Raw genomic sequence first — 25,486 nt, forward strand, 5'->3', positions numbered from 1 at the left:
AGAATTATATGAACTGTTGAAGAGGCAAAAAATAAAAATGCAAAGAAAAGAAAATATATCCTTTAGCTTTATGGCTTAATTAAATTCAAGCATAGAGGAGAGGAAATAAAGATTGTGAAAATGTGCCACAGAAATTATTAAACTTGGTTACCTTCCCTTGTGAGTAGTTACAAGGCAAGTCTCAACCAGGATGTTGTTAGCTGAGATTTAAAATGGACTGAGGTCTAAAAGGGAGTGAAAGACATAGTTCGAAGTGGTGATTTTCTGAAGTCAAAGATCTATATTTGCCTGCTGATGAATTGGAGTGAGATGAGGCCATTTTTCTTACTGTTCTTGGATCCCAATGTATTGGAGCCAGTATGTGACATTTAGACAGTCAGTAGTTAATATCATTAGAATGATTCAGTTGTCCTTGTCTTTCTTTTCCTACTTTAAAACTGTAAACAGATAAGTAATGCAAGTATTGTTGTATAGAAGCGGTCCAGTTTGTAGTTGTGACTAAATCTTTTCAAGTGTAAAGACGTGTTAAGACACTGCCAAATGTAGAATTCTTTCATTCTGGGTTCTAGCTTAAGACTCCTAAGAGTTAAAAAGAATCTAGGATCTAGGAAAAAGAAATCTAGGAGTTGTCTTACTGATTGAAATGATCATTAAGGCTATCATACAGCCCTAATTATGAGCGCACCTGTCTTGTAAAAATTTTGCATGCTCATTCTACATGAAAAAAGAATTGTTCACATTTATTAATGACTAAATTATAGTTCTTGCTGGCATGATCATGTTACTAAATAATCAATACAGTATTTTAATGTTAATGTGATTTGTGATTATTTTTATCAACGGGTTTTAAATTTCATTATGCTGCAGATTCAAATCTTGAATACAGTTTATCAGATGAATATTGCAAGCATCACTTCTTGGTTGGTTTACTTCTGAGGGAAACCTCCATTGCTCTCCAAGATAATTACGAGATCAGATATACAGCTATTTCTGTCATAAAGAATCTTTTGATAAAACATGCATTTGACACTAGATACCAGCACAAGGTAAGGATGTCCTTGTAATCAGTGTCACATTAGTCAATTTCTGCTAAGATTTTCCATTAAAGACAAAAGTTTTCAGTAAGGAACATAATAGGAACATTGATGAACTTATTTTTATAAATGAGATTTGTTTCAGTATCAAATGATTCAGTTCTAAAAATACTGTTCAGTTAACTATTGGAGAAAAACACTGGTTTCTCAAATCATGTGTAAAGAACAACATACCTCCTTCATGATTTGTTACATAAGCTAAGTAGGATTTAAAAAAATCATTTATGGTTATAGCCATGTATACTCTTTCAAATATATATCTCAGTATATATCCTCTAATATATATCCCTAAATGAATTATATTATTGATTACATGATTAATAGTAAGACATGTTAGCTGTGTCAAATGTGAAATACATAATACGAAGATTTTCTTCTTACTGAAAAAATTTACAAATGCTATAAACTTTATATCCATTACACATTGTGTGTGTGTGAAGGCCATAGCTGTAGTTACTGTTTGCTGTACCTTTAACATATACATTCAGATCTTATTAACATTAAGCCCTATGGACTTAAAAAAGTAGATTGCAAACTCTGTGGATTTAGAATAACCTAACTTATGTACCTGAAATCAAATGCCTCAAGGTAACATCATATTATTTCATAATTAATAATTTGTCCCTTGGTTTTTCCATTCAAAGATAAATAAAAATTAGGATATCATTTATTATTGTAATCACTTTGGAAAGCTGACTTGGAGATAGAGTGTATTCTTTCTCTACAGTATTCCCATTTGTCCATGATAAACAGAAGATGCCTACCCGCTATATCCAGTCATATTTCTTTAATTCTAAAGTTTTGGTGGTTTGTTTGTTTACTTACAAATTTTGCTGGTTTTCTTCATGTGATTCTATCTTAAAGTGGATTTATTTTATGATTTTTTTAAAGACTGTATTTATTTATTTGACAGAGAACAAGCAGATTGGGGGAGAGAGAGAAGCAGGTTTCCTGCCGAGCGGGGACCCCAACACGGGGCTGCATGAGCCAAGCCGAAAGTGGACACTTGACCCACTGAGGCGCCCCTTTTTATTTTTTTAGATTTTATTTATTTATTCATGATAGACAGAGAGAGAGAGAGAGAGAGAGGCAGAGACACAGGCAGAGGGAGAAGCAGGCTCCATGCAGGGAGCCCGATGTGGGACTCAATCCCGGGTCTCCAGGATCGCGCCCTGGGCCAAAGGCAGGCGCCAAACCGCTGCGCCACCAAGGGATCCCAGCCCCTATCTTAAAGTAGATTTAAACTCAGGTCTAGGATATCATTCATTTGTTACTTACTGCGGTTTGCATTGGTTTCTGTCATGTTATAACTATAATAACATACTCCTTTTGCTTCATGATGTGCTGTTTCCTTCATGAATGTCAATATTGCCTTAATGCAAGTTAACCGGTATAATATATCTAAGCGAAAAGATACCTCAAAAGTCAGCCATTCCACCCAAGCTTTGTCAGACCTTTAAAAATTCCAGGTACCACTGGGTTCTGGTTAACTGCTGCTTATGCCTAGTAGTGCAGAAAAGGATCTCATGCAGTGTGGAGGAAAAAGTCTCTAGCCATGATTTCAAAGGTTTCATGGGAAAAGCACAAAATGAACTTCCCCTTCTAGAAGCAGGAAGCTCTGCTATTTCCCTCCTACCTCTTCAGATGAAAGTGCAGGAAAATGGGATTTCACTAGTGTCTTATCTAGAGGTGGAATTTTAAATATTTTCCACCACATATTTTGGACATTATTTCTTTTTTAAAATTCTGAGAACGGTACATGTACATACACACATACATGTAACTCTCGTTATCTGTAAAAATTCAACACTATGCCTACTTGAGTATTTGAGGTTTTGGAGTGTGGGAAAGATTGAAATGCCAAGCTCATTACCCTATCAGTGACTTCTCCAGCAGTGGCTACTATTATTAGCTTCATATACATACTTCTACCTTGTGTAAGCGCAAGCCTAAATATATATAAAATGGAAACTGTTAGGCATTTTTCTTTTTTTTACTTAACAATGCATTCTGAAGGGGCACCTGGGTGGCTCAGTGGTTGAGTGTCTACCTTCGGCTCAGGTCATGATCCCGGGATCCTGGGATCTAGTCTTGCATCGGGCTCCCCACAGGGAGCCTGCTTCTCCCTCTGCCTATGTCTCTGCCTCTCTGTGTGTGTCTCGCATAAATAAATAAATAATCTTAAATGCATCCTGAAGACTAGATCTACATTAAAAATATCTGCATATTATTCCATCATATGGATATATCACATTTTATTTTATTTATTTTATAAGTAGGCTCCACACCCAACATGGGGCTTGAACTCATACTCCTAAGATCAAGAGTCTCACACTCCACCAACTGAGCCAGCCAGGCACCCTTGGATAGTGCCTTATTTTTTTTTAATATTTTATTTATGAGAGAGAGAGAGAGGGAGGGAGGGAGGCAGAGGGAGAAGCAGGCTCCATGCAGGAAGCCCGACATGGGACTTGATCTCGGGACTCCAGGATAAGGCTGGAGCTGAAGGCGGCACCAAACCACTGGGCCATCTGGGCTGCCCGGATAGTGCCTTATTTTAAACCATCTTCTAGTAATAGATTCTTTTTTAAGATTTATTTATTTTATTCAGAGAGAGAGAGAGACTGAGAGGCAGAGACACAGGCAGAGGGAGAAGCAGGCTCCATGCAGGGAGCCTGACATGGGACTCGATCCCAGGTCCCCAAGATCACACCCCAGGCTGCAGGTGGCGCCAAACTGCTGCGCCACTGGGGCTGCCCCTAGTAATAGATTCTTACTTAGGTTGTTTTCTGTCCTTTGTGCAGGCAAAGCTTAATATATTTTATACTATGTGTTTTCATGTATTCCTGTTCCCCCTGAGAGAGTTGTAGTCTCTCCTTCCCTAGTGATCACTATTGAACTAAAGTGGACTCCCTTCTAGAAGTTGTAATATTAATAATAGTAGCTAAAATTTATTGAGGACTCATTATGTGTCAGACACTGTATTAAGTATCATTATTATCCCCATTTCACAAAAGAGAAAACTGTGGTCAAGTGACTTGTTCACAATGCAGGAACTAGTAGCAGGAGACCTGGAAATCATACATGTATAAAATCCAAAATCTGTGTTCTTAGCCACTAGACTATAGTGACTGTCACATCCAAAGTGGGACACTGAAAACCTAGAGAACCACCAAAAAAGGATGACAGCGATGGGGAAATGTCTTGAAACCAAAGTCATGTGAAGAATAAAGGAAAGGAATTAGGGCCATTTAGCTTTGCAAGAAATGAATTAAGCTGATTCATGTTAATGGTCTTTAAATATTTAAAGAGTTGCTGTGTAAAAGTGCTAGTAGCTTTACTCTTTGTAGTTGCAGAGGGCAGAGCTATACTTAGCAGGTAGGACTTAGAAGGAGTAAATCAGCTATAGGACCCTTCTAATGGAACCTAGGAAAAGGCTGGAGTGTTTAAGGGAGAAGTGTAAAAGATGCCATTTGTCAGGGGTGTGGGTAAGGGTCATTCCTGCCTTGGGCGGGAAGTTGGACTCAAATGTTGGTTCTCAGACCTCTCTGCACATCAGCATGATATGGGGCAGATTCCCAGAAATAATGAACAGTATGAAAAATTGTTCAACCTGAATAACAAATGCAAATTCAAGCAACAATGAGATAACTATTGATCTGCTGTATTTGGTAGGTTGGCTATTGAGCCCTCGAGGCCTTCTCTAAGTCTCCAGACAAACCTCCCAAAGTCATGAAATGTGAAGGGGGCAACCTTTATGCCATTACATCCACTGTTTTTGCTGACTTGAGTGTATGTACATTTTGGATGAGGAATGTCTAGAGCTGAGAAAAGCAATAAATACATTTTCGTATAAGAGGTACCACATTAAGACTACTAGTGGCCAGGAGATAAATAAATAAATATATTTATTTACAAATAGATCAATCTCCCAAGTCTTAAAATTGACCCGAGGGGCCAAGATCACATTATCTCAACTGCTTTGATCAAAACAAAACAAGGGTGCCTGGGTGGCTCAGTGGTTGAGCATCTGACTTCAGCTCAGGTCATGGTCCTGGGGTTGAGTCCCACATTGGACTTGCCACTGGGAGCCTGCTTCTCCCTCTGCCTATGTCTCTGCCTCTCTCTGTCTCTCATGAATAAATAAATACAATCTTTAAAATAAAACAAAAAATGTTTCTTTAAGGAATAAAGTAACTCACCATTTTTCAAAAAGATTTATTTATTTGAGAGAGAGGGAGAGAGAAGGGGAGGAAGGGCAGAGGGAGAGAGAGAATCCTGAAGCAGACTTCCCACTGAGTATGGAGCCCAATGCGGGGCTCAGTCCCAGGACCCCAAGATCCTGACCTGAGCTGAAACCAAGATTTGGCCGCCCAACTGACTGAGTTACCCAGGAGCCCCAGTAACTCACCATCTTTTTTACTTCTTTCGTTTATTCATTCTTTCAGCTGATGTGTATTGACTATCTTCTCTCTGCCCAGGCACTGGGATTGAAGCAGTAAAACAAGACAGACACAATCCCTGTGCTCATGAAAATGCAACCCTCACTGGAGTTAAAGAATGGGACTGATACCTGCTTCCTAGGTCAAGTGCTGTTTTTAAAAGAATGAACTTTTGCCTTTTATGTAGTTAACGTTTGAGGGATGTGATTTGACTCTGTATTGCGTCTACATTCAAAATACCAAGAAGGTTCTGTGGTAACTAGTTTTGAGACTGAAAGTACAAATAGACTCGTGCTTCACTCATTTGTTGTGGTTATCAGCCTACTTAGAGTCTCAAAACAGGTAGATGAGGCCAACTTTGTGAGGTAGACATATTATATACCTACTAAGCTTTGGATAATTATTTTTCAGAACCAACAAGCCAAAATAGCACAATTGTACCTCCCGTTTGTTGGACTGCTTTTGGAAAATATCCAGCGGTTAGCAGGTCGAGATACTTTGTATTCTTGTGCAGCCATGCCTAATTCTGTAAGTAGTTATGTGTCTCCACTGGTGCTATCCCGTTTTATTGACTTGTTTAGAATTGGGATCGTATGCTGCATGGTCTCTATCTTAATCATTACTTTTCATTCCATTTTTACAGTTAAGACTTTTTCTAGAGCAGTGCTTCTCAAACTCTACTGTGCATGCGAATCACCTGGGGATTTTGTTAAAACAGTGATTCTAATTCGGAAGGCCTGTAGTGGAGTTGGAGACCATGTGTTTCTAACACACTTTTGCCTGATTCTGGTCCAAGGACTACAATTTGAGTAACAAAGTCCAAGAGAATACCAAGAATCCCTTACACCCAGTGTTTTGTTTTTAAGATTTACTGTTGTTATTTGCCATTAATATATTTATTCAACTTGTAAACTGAACAGGAAGATTCTTTGCTTCCAAAGTGTGAGGCACCAGGGGCTAAGCTGTATTCCTTTGCTTCCCTTTTGCAGGACATCCTCCTTTTGGTTCTTCTTGAAGGTTGCTTTTAGCTCAGCACAATTGATCTGTGCTTTTTTTCTCCCTTTAGAAACTTAGTGTTAAAAGCAACTTTGGAGGGTGATCAGTCTCCCATTTGGCAAAACCACTTTTTGGCATCGTAATAATTAAAGCTTTCCTTCCTATGTTAGACCTAAAGGGTTTTCTTATCTACTTGTCCTAGTTTTGCCTTCTTAGACATAACATAGAACACATCTGGTCCCACCTCTGCATGATGCCCCTTATACAACTGCCTTCTAAATTTTTGTTGAGACCAGATATCTCCACTTCATCTGCTGTCATTCAAAACCCTTGACAATCTTGGTTACACTCTTAGATACGCTCCATTTTAGAAGTCACTCTATTAAAATGTGGTGTCCAGAATTCTACACTTTAGAGTCTGCCCAGTGGGACGAGTAAATCCTGCCCTACCTCCCACTCCATGTTCCATATGGCCCAACATCACTTTCACACTTTCAGTAGCCATGTCATATTGTTGAGTGGCAGGTTAAACTGGGTCATTTACAGCTTCCTTTGGAAATTACCCCTATCAAATGTCCTATCTGATTTGATCAGCCTCCCTGATGGCTTTATTGCCTATAGCTCCTGATTACATAAATCAGCTCAATGTGGGTGCTACATTATCTACCTGGGCTTTAGGCTGGTCTCTCTTCACAAATACAGTCACTCATGCTTATCCTCACTCCACAACATTTGACAGTGATATTTGGAAGTATTTTACTTATCTGTTCTTTTTTCTGTAGTTCAAATTCATCTAGGGCTTCTGGTCACACCCCTCCTTCTAGCATTGCACCTAGTTCCAAGGAGGAGAACTGAGCCATGATTGGGCTGCAACCAGTTGCAGCTTTTACCTGCTATCTAGAGTTCTGTTACTTGGCCAGAGGTCATGCTTACAAAGTATATTAGTCCCCTGTTTTTAAAGAGATGTCACCTAAATACTAATAGTGATAGCTGATTTACACTTTCACAGTGAGCTTTGTTTAAAATTAGGGTACCCTCTCATTCTGTTGATTCCAATTTCTCATCCTTGTGTACAAATATGTTGAAATGACAGAGGTATCACATTGTGTTACAGGCATCCAGGGATGAGTTTGCATGTGGCTTCACTTCACCTACAAATAGAGGGAGTCTGAGCACTGACAAAGACACAGGTAATTAAGTCCTTTAAAGATTATACTGGTATGTAGAAATGCATCCTTTCTCTGTATTTTTGAAATACTTCATAATAAAAGTCATACATAGCATGTTCTCTACTAAAGTTTAATTAAAATCTGACTCTCGGGGATCCCTGGGTGGCTCAGCGGTTTAGTGCCTGCCTTCGGCCCAGGGCATGGTCCTGGAGTCCTGGGATTGAGTCCCACATCAGGCTCCCTGCGTGGGGCCTGCTTCTCCCTCTACCTGTGTCTCTGCCTCTCTCTCTCTCATGAATAAATAAAGAAAATTTAAAAAAGAATAAAATCTTAGTCTCATTTGCAGCCTTTTTTTTTTTTTTTTTTTGCTTAAGTTTCCTTATCTAAGCTTGCTTAAAATGTAGCTTTGGTATACTGACAAAATAGAGGCTAATGAGAAAAACACTGGTTTCTGATCCTTTTATCTGTCTCCAGTCTTGGATAAGACACTTCCATTTCCTGGGTCCAAATTTCCTTATCTATAAAATTCTCTCTCAGATTGTGTGGCTTTCATTTATTACTTCCAAGGAACTTCTTGTAGTTTCATACATAGTAAAATATTTCAAGAGGTTAAAAAAAATCACCCATTGTTAGGCTTTTTTTGGTGTTTTGATATTATATAGAAACTTCAAATTTTAGTTGACCAAGATCTATCCCCTAAAATCTATCTTTACTTAAATTAACCCAGTACCTACTTTTAAAAATATTTTTTGACCATTCTTTCTGTTGTTAACACAAGGACTTGGCTTTATTCCAGCTTATGGGGCTTTTCAAAATGGACATGGAATTAAGAGGGAAGATTCAAGAGGTTCCCTCATCCCAGAGGGAGCAACAGGATTTCCAGATCAGAGCGGAACTGTCGAAAATGTAAGAACCTAAATATATGGGATAACCCTAGGGATGTGTTAGGCTACAACAATCTTTCTTCTCAAAGGCTTTCTACTCTCCTATAGCCTCTCTGGATCTGTAAAAAGCGTCCCATAATTCTTGGATATTGCGGTGGTTCCTTCCTATCACAGCAGCTGCTACTTGGATATTTAAAACTGTGGAGGATAAGGCATTCATCATTAAGAGTTCTAACTTTGAATACCTCCCTTAATCCTCACATACTATAACCTGTTCTAGAGAGGGAAGGTTCAAGTTTAAAATATCTAATGCACCTTGTCATTTAAATCCCTTCATGGCAGGGTTAATTCAGCCTTTCATTCTTTTGTAATAGAATAGTTAACATGGGAGAAAAAGAATTAGGTCTCCAAATTGATGATCTTGGTGTCTCATCATCACTTAATCAGAATATGTTCTCTAACATTAAAATTTGGGAGATGTCTGCCTTGAGACAGAAACCTCATTTTATTTTTGAGACAGAGAAGAAGCCAGCAGCAGGGGGCAGGCAACAAGGAGGGGCAGAGGGCAAGGGAGAGAGAATCTTAAGCAGGCTCTATACCCAGTGCAGAGCCCAACGCAGGGCTTAATCTCACCACCCTGATTATCATGACCTAAGCTGAAATCAAGTCAGACACTTACTTAATCAGCTGAGTTACCCTGGCACCTGGGAAACCTCATTTTAGGCCAGTAAAGCCTTGTGACACTACTATGTAAAATCACAGTCATATAAAATTAGGGTTGGAAGGCTGCATAAAAATAATAAATTACAACTCAATTTACAAATGAAAACTGGGTTTGTGACTTAGGACAACCACACAGCTATGGCAGGCCAGACCTGAGCCCAGGTTTTCTGATTCCAGCAATATTTCTCCTTTATCATGGCATTCTTAGTGTGTACCAGAATCACCTGGGGAGGGACCTAATAAAAGCAGATAGCTGGGCCCCACCCCATCCAGGATGGGGCTTGCTAATTTGTTTTTCTAAGTTCCCAAGTGATGCTGATGCTGCTGGTTGGGAACCACTCCTTGAGGACCACTGGAGTATACTTCATTGAGCTTGGGGGTAAATAGTAATTTATTCACAAAGGTTCCTATTTCATGTCATTTAGAATTCTGTCAACAGACATTATCATAGGTAAGGCAGATAAAGGACAAAGAAGTTAAAGAACTTGTTAATAATCACACAACTAGCAAGCATTCAGAACCTAGGTGTTTTGCTCAAAATGAAAATTTGTTCTTAGTAAATCCTAGTTTAGTAAATGCGTATCTCCAGCCCAGTTTAGCTCAACTGTGGAAGTATTGGTTTTTAATAAGGAAAATTCTTTAGATTATTAATACTCTATTCATATAAATTCCCAAATAAGTCAGATCTTGGTATGCTTAATAACTGATATTTTAACAATAATCCTTAAATAATGGGAACATCACTAGTTTGTAGATGCTCTAGTTTTGAAATATTACTGGATTCATCATATTATCTTGTAATATTAGCCCTTTAAAAAACATAGATTCCCTGACCTATTATTTGTAGGTTGGATTTTAATTAATAAACTTCGAAAGATTCAAATTAAAAGAGCTTAAAATGGCTCTGTGCTTTGATAAACCTTAGTTAAGTTCCTCCTCCATGTAAAAGCTATTTTTCCTGGAATTATTATTTAAGGTTTTTACTACTAAAACACAGAACTTACGGGAATGAAACACAGTGTTCATGACTATTATCTTGGTGAAGACCCTCAGATGATTTCTAGTGATACTACTCTATGCAATAGCAATAAAGAAAGATTCCAGCTCATTTACCTTCCAAGTATGATATAAAATTTGGATTTAGGCTTAGAATTTTCCCAAACAGGACTAATGATACAAATAGTTATTGGGTTAAAGGTTATGGGGAATTATAATATTGTTTCACAAAAGTCCTGTCTTTCTATTACAGACCCGACAGAGTTCTACAAGGAGTAGCGTATCCCAGTATAACCGATTGGATCAGTATGAAATCAGAAGCCTCTTAATGTGCTACCTGTATATAGTAAAAATGATTTCTGAAGGTGAGTTACCAGCATATTAGGCCTGGTCTCTACTAGACATTTACCTTTGCAAGTTCATGCAGTAAATATTTGATCATCATTTGTATGTAGAACACGTACACATTAGAAACAAATCTTTGAAGACTCTGACCTTAAAACATTCCTATATTTCTAACTTAAAATAGGTACATTTTGGTCATAGAGGTTTGATTCTTCTATTTTTTGAATTTAAAACTTGATTTCTAAAAAAATAAAAATAAAAATAAAAAAAATAAAATAAAACTTGATTTCTAAAATGAAACAATAGTTTTCAAAGTGCTAAACTTTTTTTTCACACAGAGCTTATAATTCAGTAAATGACCAATGCAAATAGAAGGAGGTAATAATAACCAGAAGTCATACTTAATACTTTAGTTTTTATTTAACCCAAGATTTGGAAAACCAGAAGCAAACAAAAAAAGAGGAAGGGTTCTCTAAGGGTAGGGAATGCCACTTTTATCTTCGTAGCGCCACTGATGGTATTGTGTGGTATCAGATTCTTTTTCAGACTCCAGTTTTTTTCCCTTGGTGTAGAGTTGTACTATTTACTAGTATTAACACTTCTTCATATGATAGAGTAACCAAAGGGTTTTCATAAACTGCATGTCCTCTGGAAGTAAAATCAGGAGGTTATCTTATTCCCAAATACCACATTTATTTATATAATTCCCTCCCTTTTCTTCCTTTTCTCAGTATTTTTACTGAAAAACATGTATGCAGGAATAAAGAACATAAAAGGACCTCAGTTCTGATTACCATTATACATGTTATCATTATATTTTACTTATCTATTTCCTACTTTATTTTTAGTAAATGTTATTTTAAAGATTTTTTATAATAATACAGGCTATAAAAACAAAATAATTTGATAGCTAGAGACTAAAAATAGTTAGATATGAATAGTTCTAGAGTATCTTAATAAAACAGTAGAAATATAACTATAATCTTTAAGTTCTAAGACTGTATAATTTAAAGTCAAAGACTATATTGAGACTATATGATGTACCACCCTCTTTTGGGAAAGAAAGAAATAAAGGGAGATCATTTTGAACCCTGGTGGTTTTACCTTCTGAGAAATAATGGATCAGTTAACAACTATAGCCACAGCTCACTATTTTTGTCTTCCCACAAGGTGAAAAGTGGGCAGACTTGGAAAGTGACGGTTAATGTATATGGGGTTTCTTTTGAAGGTGATGAAAATATTCTAAAGCTGGGGTGATGGTCTACAACTCTTTGAAGATACTATAAACTACCGTATTGTGCACTATTTAAATGGTTGAGTTTTATGGTACATGAAATCACTCAATAAATTTGTTTTTTTAAAAAAAGGTCTAAGGGGATCCCTGGGTGGCTCAGCGGTTTAGGGCCTGCCTTTGGCCCAGGGTGTGATGTGATGCTGGCGTCCCCGGATCGAGTCCCGCGTCGGGCTCCCTGCATGGGGCCTTCTTCTCCCTCTGCCTGTGTCTCTGCCTCTCTCTGCCTCTCTCATGAAAAAATAAAATCTTAAAAAAAAAAAAAAAAGTTTAAGAGGGACACCTGAGTGGCTCAGTGGTTGAGCATCTGCCTTTGGCTCAGGTCATGATCCCAGGGTCCTGGGATCTAGTTCTTCACTGGGCTCCCCACAGGGAGCCTGCTTCTCACTCTGCCTTTGTCTCTGCCTCTCTGTGTGTCTCTCGTGAATAAATGACTCTTTAAAAAAAAGGCCTAAGAGACACATGAAAAAACAACAACAACAACAACAACAACAACAATAACAACAAAAGTAGTTGAATACCACCATACCCCAAGGAAAGAAAGTTGGGGGCAGGCAGAGAAAAAAAAGGAGGGGGGGGGGAGAAAAGGAGGGGAGGGGAAGGAGAGGAGGGGAAGGGAAGGAGGGGAAGGGAAGGAGGGGAGGGGAAGGAGGGGAGGGGAAGGAGGGGAGGGGAAGGAGGGGAGGAGGAGAAAAAGGAGGTGGGGGAGTTGCATTGCTGACTGCTCTCTTCCACACGTGCACACGTGCACACCACACACACACACACACACACACGTGCACATGCGCGCAACCACATACTGTGATAACCAGTGACAAGTCTCTGGCTGTTTTTTTAGTGTCATGGATAAGACCATAACTGCTTTGTTTCTTGAGAACTTCATAGTTCCTTCTCCTCTTATAAATGTTGACCTCTCTTGCTGAGTATTTGGTCTTTGTTCATTAGATTTCTCTTTCTTATGCTCTTGCTTTTTGATTTTTAAAAGCACATTTTTAAAGAACTAGTACACAGTCTGTCACATCTCTTTATCTTTTGTATATGTAAAGTCATATTCATCTTATTCTGAAAAAAATCTACTTCTGGATCTTTCTCAATGGATGTATTCTAGTTGCCTGGTCTTGTCTGGTAAATTTTTTAGTCAGTCTATGTGCATTTAAATGTTGAACTCTTATAAGTCCACACTCTACAGGTCCTCTCTTGGCTTTAATTGGTTCATAACAGTAGCAACTTAATTTCAACAAAAAGATGGTAGACCTCTATCAATGGATGTATTCTAGTTGCCTGGTCTTGTCTGGTAAATTTTTTAGTCAGTCTATGTGCATTTAAATGTTGAACTCTTATAAGTCCACACTCTTCAGGTCCTCTCTTGGCTTTAATTGGTTCATAAAAAGTAGCAACTTAATTTCAACAAAAAGATGGTAAACCTCTATCAATGGATGTATTCTAGTTGCCTGGTCTTGTCTGGTAAATTTTTTAGTCAGTCTATGTGCATTTAAATGTTGAACTCTTAAGTCCACACTCTTCAGATCCTCTCTTGGCTTTAATTGGTTCATAAACAGTAGCAACTTAATTTCAACAAAAAGATGGTAGACCTCTATCAATGGATGTATTCTAGTTGCCTGGTCTTGTCTGGTAAATTTTTTAGTCAGTCTATGTGCATTTAAATGTTGAACTCTTATAAGTTCACACTCTTCAGGTCCTCTCTTGGCTTTAATTGGTTCATAAAAAGTAGCAACTTAATTTCAACAAAAAGATGGTAGACCTCTATCAATGGATGTATTCTAGTTGCCTGGTCTTGTCTGGTAAATTTTTTAGTCAGTCTATGTGCATTTAAATGTTGAACTCTTAAGTCCACACTCTTCAGATCCTCTCTTGGCTTTAATTGGTTCATAAACAGTAGCAACTTAATTTCAACAAAAAGATGGTAGACCTCTATCAATGGATGTATTCTAGTTGCCTGGTCTTGTCTGGTAAATTTTTTAGTCAGTCTATGTGCATTTAAATGTTGAACTCTTATAAGTCCACACTCTTCAGATCCTCTCTTGGCTTTAATTGGTTCATAAACAGAGCAACTTAATTTCAACAAAAAGATGGCAGACCTCTACACTTCTGTATGGAAGTAGAGGGATTCTAAATTTCCTTCTCTATTTGTGCTATATTTTATTAACTGGCAATAAGTCATTGTTTCAAAGTCTTAGTCATTTGCCAAACTTTTTTTGTTCTTATTGTCTTATTTACTGAAAAACAGAATCAGAGTCAAGGGTAATCATTTACACAGTCTGAATGGACAAGAAGACTGTCCTTTGGTAAAAGAAAAGCATTTTCCTTGAGAGGATGAGGGAAAGCTACTTCTCCCTTTTTCCTGACTGTATCTTGGCTTTTCTCTTGATTACAGACTCAAAGATCAAACTTTGGGTATCACTTGGAGGCTTATAGGCACCATACTCTGTACCTGTAGATTCATTACTATTCTTCTTAACGGATTGTTCAGTGGACAGTATCTGGTTACTGCAATCTCTTACAGAAAACACATTGTTGCAATGAGCAGTACCAGCCTTCAATCTTCTTTTCCCATTAGATTTTAAGGTATAGTCAAAAGGAAATACAGTTAACGGGGGCTTTTCCTTTCTCAATGTAAAAGGGGAAAGTGAACTTTTGTTATAATCAGGCATATTTTCCTCTGAAGTTTCAGATATGACTTGAGTAGTTGGGTTTTCTGCAGAAATACTAGAAAGGCTCCAAGAGAAGTCAATATGAGTTTCACACTTTTGTGTGGAGGTCTTCTGGGTGATGATAGGTTTCCTTTTTGGCTGGTCAAGCTTGTCTTCATGAAGGTTTGAAACATCTTGAAATCCATCCCCACTTTGAGGATCAAGTGTAGATGTCAAAGGAAAAACTGCAGTTGACTTCTGATTGGTACTGCTCACTGCAGCAGGCTTACTGCTATTAGAAGAAATCTCAGGAGAGATCTGTGGCTCCTCAAAGAGGTCCTGACTGTAAAATGGAATTGCAAACTTTGGACTTTGTCGTCGTTCTTTTTTTCTCCCAGATCTTATCTGTTCAGTATTTGATTGCCTCATCATTTGGATAGGCAGATGCATCTGAGCACTTGGGGCAGGCTCCCTGACCGAAAAAACTTGCACAGACCTTTGAGTACAGGGAATAAAGTCATCATCATCATCGCTATCAGAATAAGAAAAAGAAGGCTGAAACTGTTGCTGATTCAGTCTTAGTTTTGCAGAAAGCTTTTTATTTTCTTCTCTTAACTTATTCCTTTCTGCAGTAAGCTCAGCAATAAACTGAAGATTTTGTTGCTGAATATCATAAAACTCTTGCTGTAGCGTGTTCCTGTACGTTTCATTCATTGAACAGCGGTCACATACTTTTGCATTTAACTGATTTCGCAAGTCACGAATGGTGCTACTGAGGACTTTCTGTTGTTCGGTCAGCTCTTTAATTTTGGCTATGGAGCCTGTCCACCTCCCGTCTGCCAATCGCTCTTTCCTCAAAGTGGCTAATTTTGCCTGTAAACGGTGTAGCTCTTTATCATGGAGCTCTTTGAGGGCTAGCCAAGTTTTCTTAAACTCGTCAGATGACACATCACAGACACTGAACCGCAATTTATCTTTTACTGAAGGTTTCTTATCACTTTCCCTGTCTCCTCCACCCATGTTCCCTTTCTGCATTCTGTTTCACGGATTTGGGATTTAGAAATGGTGGAGACGGGCTAACGGCTTGACAGCGCTGCCGCCGCTGCCGACAAAATGGCGGAGGAGCTGCTGACTAGAGCTGGGCCGCGGCAGGGATAAGGCTTTCACCCCTTTTACAGACCTTCTATGAAGCTGCCTCTGGGCACACGGCTGGCACAAGGCTGGCTCAGGGATGGATGGAAAGTCCCAACGGTTTGGCGGAAGGAGGTACGAGTCTTTCGCCAAGAAAAGCCGGTGCGCGGGAGAGGGAAGACGGCGCCTCGGCACCGCGCTTCGACGGGAGGCTGAGAGGCCGGAAACCCGGTGGCTTCTGGGAGATCCGGGCTTCTCTGAGCAAGGCAATAAAAGGCAGGGGGGGGACCGGAAGTCCCTGCTCGTTTTATTATTTTTTTAAAATCTAATTTGACGCTATTTCTCATTTGTATTCTTGAGGATTAGTGTTTTAGAAAGTATCAATACTCATGGCTTTAAAAACAGTTGGAAGTAAAGTCAAAATCCCTACATTCCTCCCTCTCCCACCCCCTCCCATGTAGCCAACATCGCCTAGTCTTCGCAGCCCTCGCTTGCCGGTTATAACTGGAATGGCAGGTTTGTCATTGGACAGTTCTGTTTTACGTATAAGATGTTTACGTTGAAGAGCTACCGGCACCGCTAGCTATATCTGAGTTGCTTAAAAAGGGGATGGAGAGGGGGTGCCTGTCTGACTCAGTGGGTAGAGCATACAACAGGATCTCGGGGTTGTCAGTTCTAGCCCTAACTTTGGGTGTAGAGATTAGTTAAAAATAAAATATCTTTAAAAAAATAAGAGAGCGTTAAGTGGCAGCAGTTTTTTTTTCCTTTTCATTTTTTTCCCCCACATCTCAATAAGTCACTGTGTTGGAAGCAAAGGAACCAGTCACAAGAGAAGTATATGTGATAGATTTAAGGGACTTTTATATCTGGAATAATTCAATATGTGTGTGTGGACAAATGGTTAAAAGATAAACAGCCATATTTTTAAGAGTTTATTTGAGCAAAAATTGATCAGAATCAGGTAGCATCCAATCTAGCAGATAGAAAAAAGGCCTGAGGAGCTATACAAAATGAAAGACTTTTAGAGGTAGAAGGGAGCTGGAACAAGGAAGTTTATACAGGGGGAAAAAAGTGGGGTGGATGTGCTTAGCATAAAATTATTTAACATCATTTTCGTTCAGCCTGTTGTTTTGTTTTTGACTCTGTGTGTGTTTACATAAGGGCTTCAGAGTTTATAATGCAAAGGCAAAGAGAGAAAAAAATCTCTCATAAAGTTTAAAGTTCTCAAACTTTTTGGTTCACAGAGCCCCTTGAGTAGCAGGCAAAGGTGCTTGACCCTCTGTTTGGAAAAATACACATAAGCACACCATGTTGCATAAAATTTTAGGAAGTTCATTAAAAAACCCCAGGTCTCTTTCCCTTCCTCCGTCTTCAGGGACAATATGAAGATTAGTGTCAGCCATCCAAAAGAATATTTACAAAGTAAATAATTGTTAAAACAATCACAGATAATACATTTGGAATTAACTCAAATACAGTGTGTATTGAGCAATGAGATGGGAGAGGAGGATATAGATGAAACAACTGGCTGTGAGTTGATGGTTGTTGAAGCTAGGTTATTGGTACTTTGGGGTGCACTGTGTTATTTGCTCTACTTGTTTCAAGATCCACCACTTTATTCCATTTTCAGATACTCTCTTAACTTACTGGAACAAAGTATCTCCTCAGGAGCTCATAAACATTCTCATACTTCTAGAGTAAGTTATGTTAATATATTTTTGTAAATTTTCTTCTTATTTGGGGGATAAAATATTACCTTTTTTCCCCAACAGCTTATTTGTTAATGTAGGAAATATTCAATTATTTTGGTGGCATCAAGGCTAGCACATAGGTTCTTCACATAGATAGAAGGAAACATGGAGATGGAATACTTAAGATATCAGAGAAATTAGCTAATAATAGACCATCTTTCAGCCCAGCAGCACTCTTTCTGGACTGGAAAACTAGAAGTGGCATCAGCTGTCCAAAAGCATTCATTTGGAGCAGATGCTGGCTTAATGGAGCAGCTTCAATGACTGGAATTTAGAATTTGTACTCCTCTGCAGAGCTGAGTAACCCTACCAACTTGAGAAATGCATATATATATATTCATCTCTATTTCAAGGCAGTTGGGGAAAAACACAGTCTTATTTCCTAGGTGGAGGTGGGAACTTGCCCTAGATAGTTTGCTATTTGTACATCCTTATTGAAAGCTAAAAAAAAAAATAGAATGAAATGTAAAAAATTTTTAAATAAATAGCACACAGGGGCTCCTGGCTGACTCAGTTGGTAGAGCATGTGACTCTTGATCTCAGGGTCATGAGTTCAAGCCCCACTTTGGGCATAGAACTTACTTTTAAAATAAATAAATTAATTAATAGCACACATAAATGATGTTTTTATGTGCATGCCCTTCAAAACAAAAAGGATAACCAGTACATATTAAAGTCTTTCAAAATTTTGCAGAAAGTGTCAGTAAACAAATGACAGTTAAGATATTAAAAACCTATACTGAAATATTTACTGATGAAAATATATGATGTTGGGGATTTGCTTCCAAAAAAATACAAGAGATAGGGAAGGTGGAGGGAGAGCATGGAACCTGTTCAGAGTGTAGGATAAACAAGAATGGCCATAAGTTGATAACTGTTGAAGCTGGTGGGTGCTGGGTATGTGGGGTTTTAGTATGCTATTTTCTTTACTTCTGTATGTGTTTGAGATTATGAATAATGGAAGGTATCTTAATGCCATTATAAAAATATAGCAGTTGCTCCAATTTTTAAGGCTTAAGAAACTTTTTATTTAGGTATTAGTGGCTAAGCTGGAGATTTTTGCTCTGAAACCTTATAGAGCACGATGTAGAATCGTCATTTGCATTGACAACCTTTTTATTTTTTATTTTTTTCATTGACAACCTTTTTAAATGTGGATAGAATTGTATGTGAAGACATGGAGCTTTTTGTTGCTAATGTTGCTATAGCAAATAAATCTAGAAAGATATAATATGGCAAACCCACAAGTAGTTAATGTGTATATGTCTGTATACCAAAGCATATTATTGTAGTATGATTTAAATAGGCCATTCTTTGTAACATGTGAGTTTTCAAATATTACTTGTTAAAATGCAAAGCAAGGCAATATCTTACTAACATGCTGTTGTTTTTCTTTCTAGAGTATGTTTGTTTCACTTTAGGTATATGGGAAAAAGAAACATAGCAAGGTAATTTCCACTGCAATTTCCACTTTTTTCCTTCTCTTCCAACAGAGGGCAGTCTTGATCATGCCATATAAAACCTAGATTCTTCATTTTGTGTTAACATGAGTTTGCTTATGGTTTATTTAATATGTCTGAACTCAAATTGTAAATTAAACTAGCGTGAAATGATATATTTTTAAGTTTTCCAAAGGGTAGTGATTAGCCTGATATGCAGAGTTTCTGTTCTAATCCTAGAACAGATGCTTGTCTTTTCTGAAAGAGGTGAGAAAGGGCTTAGATCCAGGAGAAGGCAGGAAATCATAAAATGGGAACAACTGTAAGGTCTGTACTTTTATCAACAACCTGTCAATATTGACTTCAGTTGCTAAGGTAAATAGAAATCCCCAACAGCGGCTGGGATGTGCATTCTATATTAGCTCTTTTCTACTTTTTGCCACCTATGTCTTAATGAAATAAATACTTCAAAAATGTTTGGGGGAACCTAAGGAAAAGATTACTTATTCCAGTAAGATCTATTTTAGGGGTAGAATTAAGGAACTCAAATAGAGTCCTTTTTATTTTAAGTTAAATTCCATGGCACTTCTAAAAACCAAAGGGGCACTTTGGATGGAGGTTATTGCTCGATGTTGGGAACATCCTAATAATGCATAATTCAGGTGACAATTTCCACTGTCTTTCCCTGTGACTGGAACTGGCATGGTAACTACCACCACGAACCTTACTTAACCTCTACAATTCTGCTCATTCTCCCATTCTGTTCACTAGAGGAAAGACAAACTCTTCCTCAGTTCCCAGACGACCCTGCTGTAATTTTTTTTTAAAAAAAAAAAGGAATCTTAAAATCTAAAGAAAACAAAAGTTGGCCCATCCTAGTAACAGACATGTTTACAGAGTAAAAATTTCTGATCCAGGTATAACTCCAGTCCAGGAACAGATCAAATTGGCATTCTTTTTTGCACACCTAACCCCAGAAATCCTCCCCACCTCATTTTACCTCTGAGTATCCCTCTCATTCTTTCCTGGGACTCTTGCCCTGCTTTACTTTTTGAAAAAAAGCTTGAACCTTCTGGAGTGTTGGCCACTTGACTCTGATTTTTTGAGGGGAGGGAGGGAAGTAAGAAACTTTTTCTAAATTCCTTAATTATATTCTCATAGCAAAAGCTCTTTTAAATATCCATGAAAACATCATACAATTTCCAGTGCTGCCTCATTTCAGCCAAGTAATAGTAGATAGAGTATTGAACATGGTATGCTGTTGATGTGGAAACCTAGTCATGTATTAGGTTGTTGTTTATTTTCTATTTTTTTGTTGTTTTTTTTAAATCTAACATTGAGATCTAGTATTAGAGTACTCCATTTCCTAACTTTAAAATTCACTTTAGGGTGCATGATGCCTGGCTGTCAAAGCACTTTGGAATAGACCGAAAATCACAAACCATGCCAGCTCTGCGAAACAGATCAGGAGTAATGCAGGCCCGACTTCAGCATCTTAGTAGCCTGGAAAGTTCGTTTACACTTAATCACAGTAAGTGAAAATGTGGGTAGGATAGCCATTTGAAATATATATGTAATACCACGTAACCTTGAAGAAATTCTAGCTTACATTGCCAATACGATTGGAAATGCTTTTGCACACATGGATATCTTTGCATATCTCTGTGTTTATATACAGTCATTTCATCATGCATGCATATCTGACAATACATGCGTGGATTTTCCAGCAATTTTTAGGTAATAGTGGTTTTTCTCTTAGTTTGGTATTAAAGAAATTAATTTTTCCCACTGAATTGCTGTTCCCATCATATTATTTTACACTGGATATCCTTCATTCCTACTGTTAAACTCCAGTGCAAATAATGGCATCTTAATATAATAATATATATTTAATATATAATATCTGTTCATTTGATGATTTTAAGGGATTACATCTGCTGAACTGACTGCAGAAATGAAAGAACTGTAAATACTATTTTGACCAAGGTATATTTCACATGTGTTGAAATATTGACAAGGAGAATATGACAAGGAGAGAAATGTTGACCAGTGAGGGAAGCTAGAGAGTTATATAAATGGAAGCAGTCCTCTGAAAAGCAAATATTAATAAAAAGTCAAAGAGAAATCTTTCATTTCCATACTGTCCTCTGGAGGTTGCAGAAAAGGAAGTTAGCCAAACTGGCTTTGTGATAAGGACTAATAATAAAAACAAATGTCTTGAGCAGATGGACCCTGAACTAATAATAGACTCAAAACCTTTAAAAAATGTAAGTTTTATAGCTGTAGGCTTTGCTCTTGTCACTTGTAAAAAGGTAATGGAGCTACTTCCTTTGGTTGCCCCAGATGCTTTGTTTTTCTTCTGATCTAGAAACAAGTCCCCTAACAGTGGCATAATTGGAAACATCTGGCCACAGGGCACCACAGAATGTGATGTCGCTGACTGTCTATGATTTCTCATTTTCACACACATAATTTCCCATGTTATTCCCCATCCCTGAAATCTTGTCTCCAAAGAAGCAGGCACCTAATTATGTGTTGCAGAGTTGTTGATATGGAGCTGAAGTAAGAATGAGTGAAACTGATTAACCAGGATCATATTTGATTAAGGAATAAATGCAAGGAAGCTCATTAGGTCTGTGGATATTGAGAGCCTCCTTTCTTCTTGCTTGTGTCTCTCTGAGTCTTTGAGGGGGGGGGGAATCATTCAAAACTGATACGTGAATCTCTACATTGGGCAGTTTGCATTTACTTTTTTTTTTTTTAATCTTAGGCTCTGCGACAACCGAAGCAGACATTTTCCATCAGGCACTCCTCGAAGGCAATACTGCTACTGAAGTTTCCCTCACAGTGCTGGATACCATCTCGTTTTTCACCCAGTGTTTCAAGGTAAAAATGAAGAGTTAGAATTTAGTTGGTGTCATAAAGAAGACATTATGTATAAATTAATTAGAGAAAGAATAGTGTAGGGAAAAAGTCCCTAATAAACTGTCTAGAAACTTAGATGACAGACCTCATTTGGCTACTGTGTGACCTTGGGGATCCACGGAGACTTACCTGCCACATCCATAAAGGGAGGGGTTTGGGGTCATTTGCCCTTACGCTTCCTTCTACCTCTGAACTTCCGTTGTTTGATTTTTTGTGTGTGTTTTAAAAATGTTTTCTGTCACTCTTTTATTAATATATCCAGTAACTTTCAGCTTGAATTAGGATTGAACTAGTTTGCCCAAATACTCATGGCAATAAGGTGTTTTGTGAGGCTTGATGATGTCCAGGCGGGCTGGCTGGCTTCCCTGGCCAGGCATTCAATGCTTTTTTTCTCAGATGTTTGCCTCTGGACACAAATCGGCATTGCTAAGATTTTAAAAAGAAGGTTAAGGCAATGATCTTGCAGGGTTGTTGAGGAAGCAAAATGAGATGATAGGAGGGTGCTTTGAAGAGTATAAATTACGTTACTGTCAAATAGTGACATTAGCAGAACTCAAAAGTAAAAAATCTTGTTTGCTTTCCCTTGAGTTACACAGGTCAATTATTTTCATCCATCTTCTCTATGTAATGCATTTAATTGCTTCAGCCCTCCAGGTTTTCCTTTTTTTTTTTTTTTTTGAGAGAGAACGCACCACATGTGGGTGGGGGTGGGGAGCAGAGAGAGAGAGAGGGAGCTCCCACGTGGAGCCCAACTCAGGGTTCAATCTCACAACCTTGAGATCATGACCTGAACTGAAACCCAGAGTTGGATGTGTAACCTCCTGAGCCACTCAGGTGTCCCATAGCCTTCCAGATTTACTATGGAATCCTGACCTGGGCTTTTCAGAGGCTTATAAGGGAAAATGAAATTAGATATTAATAAGAAATAGGCTACAGAATCCCTTTATCAAGTAATAAGTTTGTTCTAATTAAAATGCAGCCTAAATTCATTTTTATTGTGCCAATAAATAAGAAGGACATCTTAAGGCTCACATTGTATTCCTTCCTCCTATTCAGATCCTTCTTACTTAACAAATAAGTGTCTTGGCAGATGTCAGGCACTATCCCAAGTGCTTTACAAATATTAACTCACTTTTCTATTGTGAGGCTGGGGGTGAGAAAAGGGAGTGATTGCAAATGAGCACCAGGGATCTTTCTGAGATAAGGAGAGTACACTAAAATTGGATTGTGATGGTTGAAAAACTCTATAAATCTCATTAAAATAATTAAATCATATACATAAAATGGGTAAATCTTATGGTACACATATTATACCTCAATAAACTAACAAATATGAACTCACTTTTATTTTTAGAAATTCTTTAAAGATTTTGTTTGAGAGAGACAGAGCGAGTGAGTATATTCCCAGTGAGAGGGAGAAACAGACTCCTGCTGAGCAGGGAGCCTGACATGGGGCTCGATCCTAGGACGTTGGGATGAAGACCTAAGCCAAAGGCAGATGCTTAACCAACTGGGCCACCCAGGCACCCCTTCACTTTTAATCCTTGTAATAGCTCTATGATACAGATACTATGATTATTCCTCTTTTAAAAATTAGGAAACTGAGGTTCACAGGGAAGTTATGTCACATAGCTGGCCAGTAGCAGAACCAGGATTCAGAGCTAGGACAGTCATTAAAAGAATCCATGCTTTTTTTAAGGTTTATTTATTTATTTTAGAGAGAATGAGTGGGAGGAGGGACAGAGGGAGAGAGAGAATCCTCAAGCAGACTCCCTGCCGAGTACAGAGCTGGCCTCAAGTCTCCTGGGACCCAGAGATTATGACCTGAGCCAAAATCAAGAGTCAGATGCTTAACTCACTGAGCCACCCAGGCACCTCCTGAATCCATACTTGTAACCATTACACCCTGAGCCAAAGTAGACTAAAGAAATAACCAGAAAAGTTTTATACCATTCAGGGATTCTGGGTGTTGATGTTACCATTATACCTAGTCTGTTCAATTGTGATACCTGCTATTGAGCAATATACTGCTTAATATTAATAGATTAAAAAGGGCACCTGGCTGGCTCAGTCAGTGGAGCATGGATCTCTTGATCTCAGGGTGGTAGGTTTGAGCTCCATGTTGGGTGGAGAGATTACTTAAAAAGAATAAGCTTTTTGAAGAAAAATATTAATAGGTTAGTAGTGTTTTCTACTAACCTATTAGTAGGTATACTAACCTATAACTAGTTCTGCATTTGCTATGCTACATTGGAAATTTTTTTTCATCTACTTAAAATGATGGAATTAAGTGCAGTTGGAGTTTATGCAGCGTTTTGAGATTTCCAAGTTGAAAGATGGCACAAATGTTTTTAAGTTATATTTAACTTTTTGTTTTTCTGAAACTTTCAAGCAGTGCTTTGTTAAACAGGTATGGTAATGTTGACTCTCATTTGGGGGAGTGGGGGATGGCATAAACTATGTCTGCAAGATGTATTTTTTAAAGATTTTATTTATTAATTTGAGAGAGAGTGATAGCATGAACAGGAGGCAGGGCAGAGGGAGAGGGAGAACCAGGCTCCCCACTGAGCAGAGAAACTGATGCAGGGCTTGATCCCAGGACCCCAGGATCACAACCTGAGCCGAAGGCAGAAGCTTAACCAACTGAGCCACCCTAGCGCCCCAACGTGTTGTTTGTTTGTTTTATGTTTTATAGAGTCAACTTTTAAATAATGATGGCCACAACCCATTAATGAAAAAAGTATTTGATATTCATCTGGCTTTTCTTAAAAATGGACAATCTGAAATGTCGCTGAAACACGTTTTTGCCTCCCTGCGAGCTTTCATCAGTAAGGTAAGGAGAAAAGCTTTATAGCTTCTAGCAGGCTCCATCTGTAGCAGGCCAGAAAGAGGGCAATGAGACCACTATGTTGATATCCATGAACCTCAGACAACAAAGCTATTAAGTACTGCCTTTGTAATCCTGGGTACAGAAGGGCAAAATACACAAAAGGGGCCCAGCCAGGGACCCCTTAAAGCCTAAACATGCTGTTATTTCACCTTGCCATTCCTTCCCTTTTCCAGCAGGCTCCTTTGAAAAGTATCATTTTCAAATTACCAACTTTGCCAGTTTTACTTCTAGTTTGTTTCTCTTTTTTTAAGGTTTTATTTATTTATTCATGAGAGACACAGAGAGAGGCAGGCTCCCTGTGGGGAGCCTGATGCGGGACTCGATCCCAGGACCCCAGGATCACACCTTGAGCCAAAGGCAGATGCTCAACCACTGAGCCACCCAGGCACCCCCAGTTTGCTTCTCTTGAAAGTCTTCTCATGCTGAGGATACAAACGTTAATCAGTGCATTCATGTATAAGCCCTTGGAAAGCAGAGACCAGGTTTCTTAACCGCAGGGTCTTGTATGATATCCTGCAGATGATAGGCACTCAGTACAGGTTCAGATGAATGAATTCTGCCTCTCAGTGCTAATTGTATCTGCTGGCTCTGAATTTTCAGGCTGCTTACCTCATCTCAACAAAACCTCAGACCAGGCTTTTAGGAATAAATCTGACCGAAACTGATAGCAAAAATTTATTTCTGGTCTGTTTTTGATAGCTTTTAAATATAATAAAAAGCATTATAAAACAGGATGGAGTTAAAATTATGGAAAGCTAC

General features: G+C 38.3%; 1 protein-coding gene across 3 annotated transcripts in view; it reads left to right on the forward strand.

Annotated features, from left to right (window-relative positions):
- Positions 1-25,486, forward strand: part of DOCK11 (dedicator of cytokinesis 11) — a 187,896-nt gene that overhangs the window by 113,170 nt on the left and 49,240 nt on the right. For all 3 annotated transcript variants that reach the window (XM_055338257.1, XM_055338255.1, XM_055338256.1), the window contains 10 exons: positions 868-1,046; positions 5,948-6,064; positions 7,647-7,722; positions 8,498-8,607; positions 10,558-10,669; positions 17,353-17,419; positions 18,874-18,921; positions 20,301-20,443; positions 21,683-21,798; positions 24,533-24,670. In XM_055338257.1, the coding sequence (XP_055194232.1) occupies positions 868-1,046; positions 5,948-6,064; positions 7,647-7,722; positions 8,498-8,607; positions 10,558-10,669; positions 17,353-17,419; positions 18,874-18,921; positions 20,301-20,443; positions 21,683-21,798; positions 24,533-24,670 (1,106 nt within the window). The remainder of the gene's footprint in view (positions 1-867; positions 1,047-5,947; positions 6,065-7,646; positions 7,723-8,497; positions 8,608-10,557; positions 10,670-17,352; positions 17,420-18,873; positions 18,922-20,300; positions 20,444-21,682; positions 21,799-24,532; positions 24,671-25,486) is intronic.

The sequence above is a fragment of the Nyctereutes procyonoides genome, unplaced genomic scaffold (assembly GCF_905146905.1).
Source record: "Nyctereutes procyonoides isolate TBG_1078 unplaced genomic scaffold, NYPRO_anot_genome, whole genome shotgun sequence".
Classification (NCBI taxonomy): domain Eukaryota; kingdom Metazoa; phylum Chordata; class Mammalia; order Carnivora; family Canidae; genus Nyctereutes; species Nyctereutes procyonoides.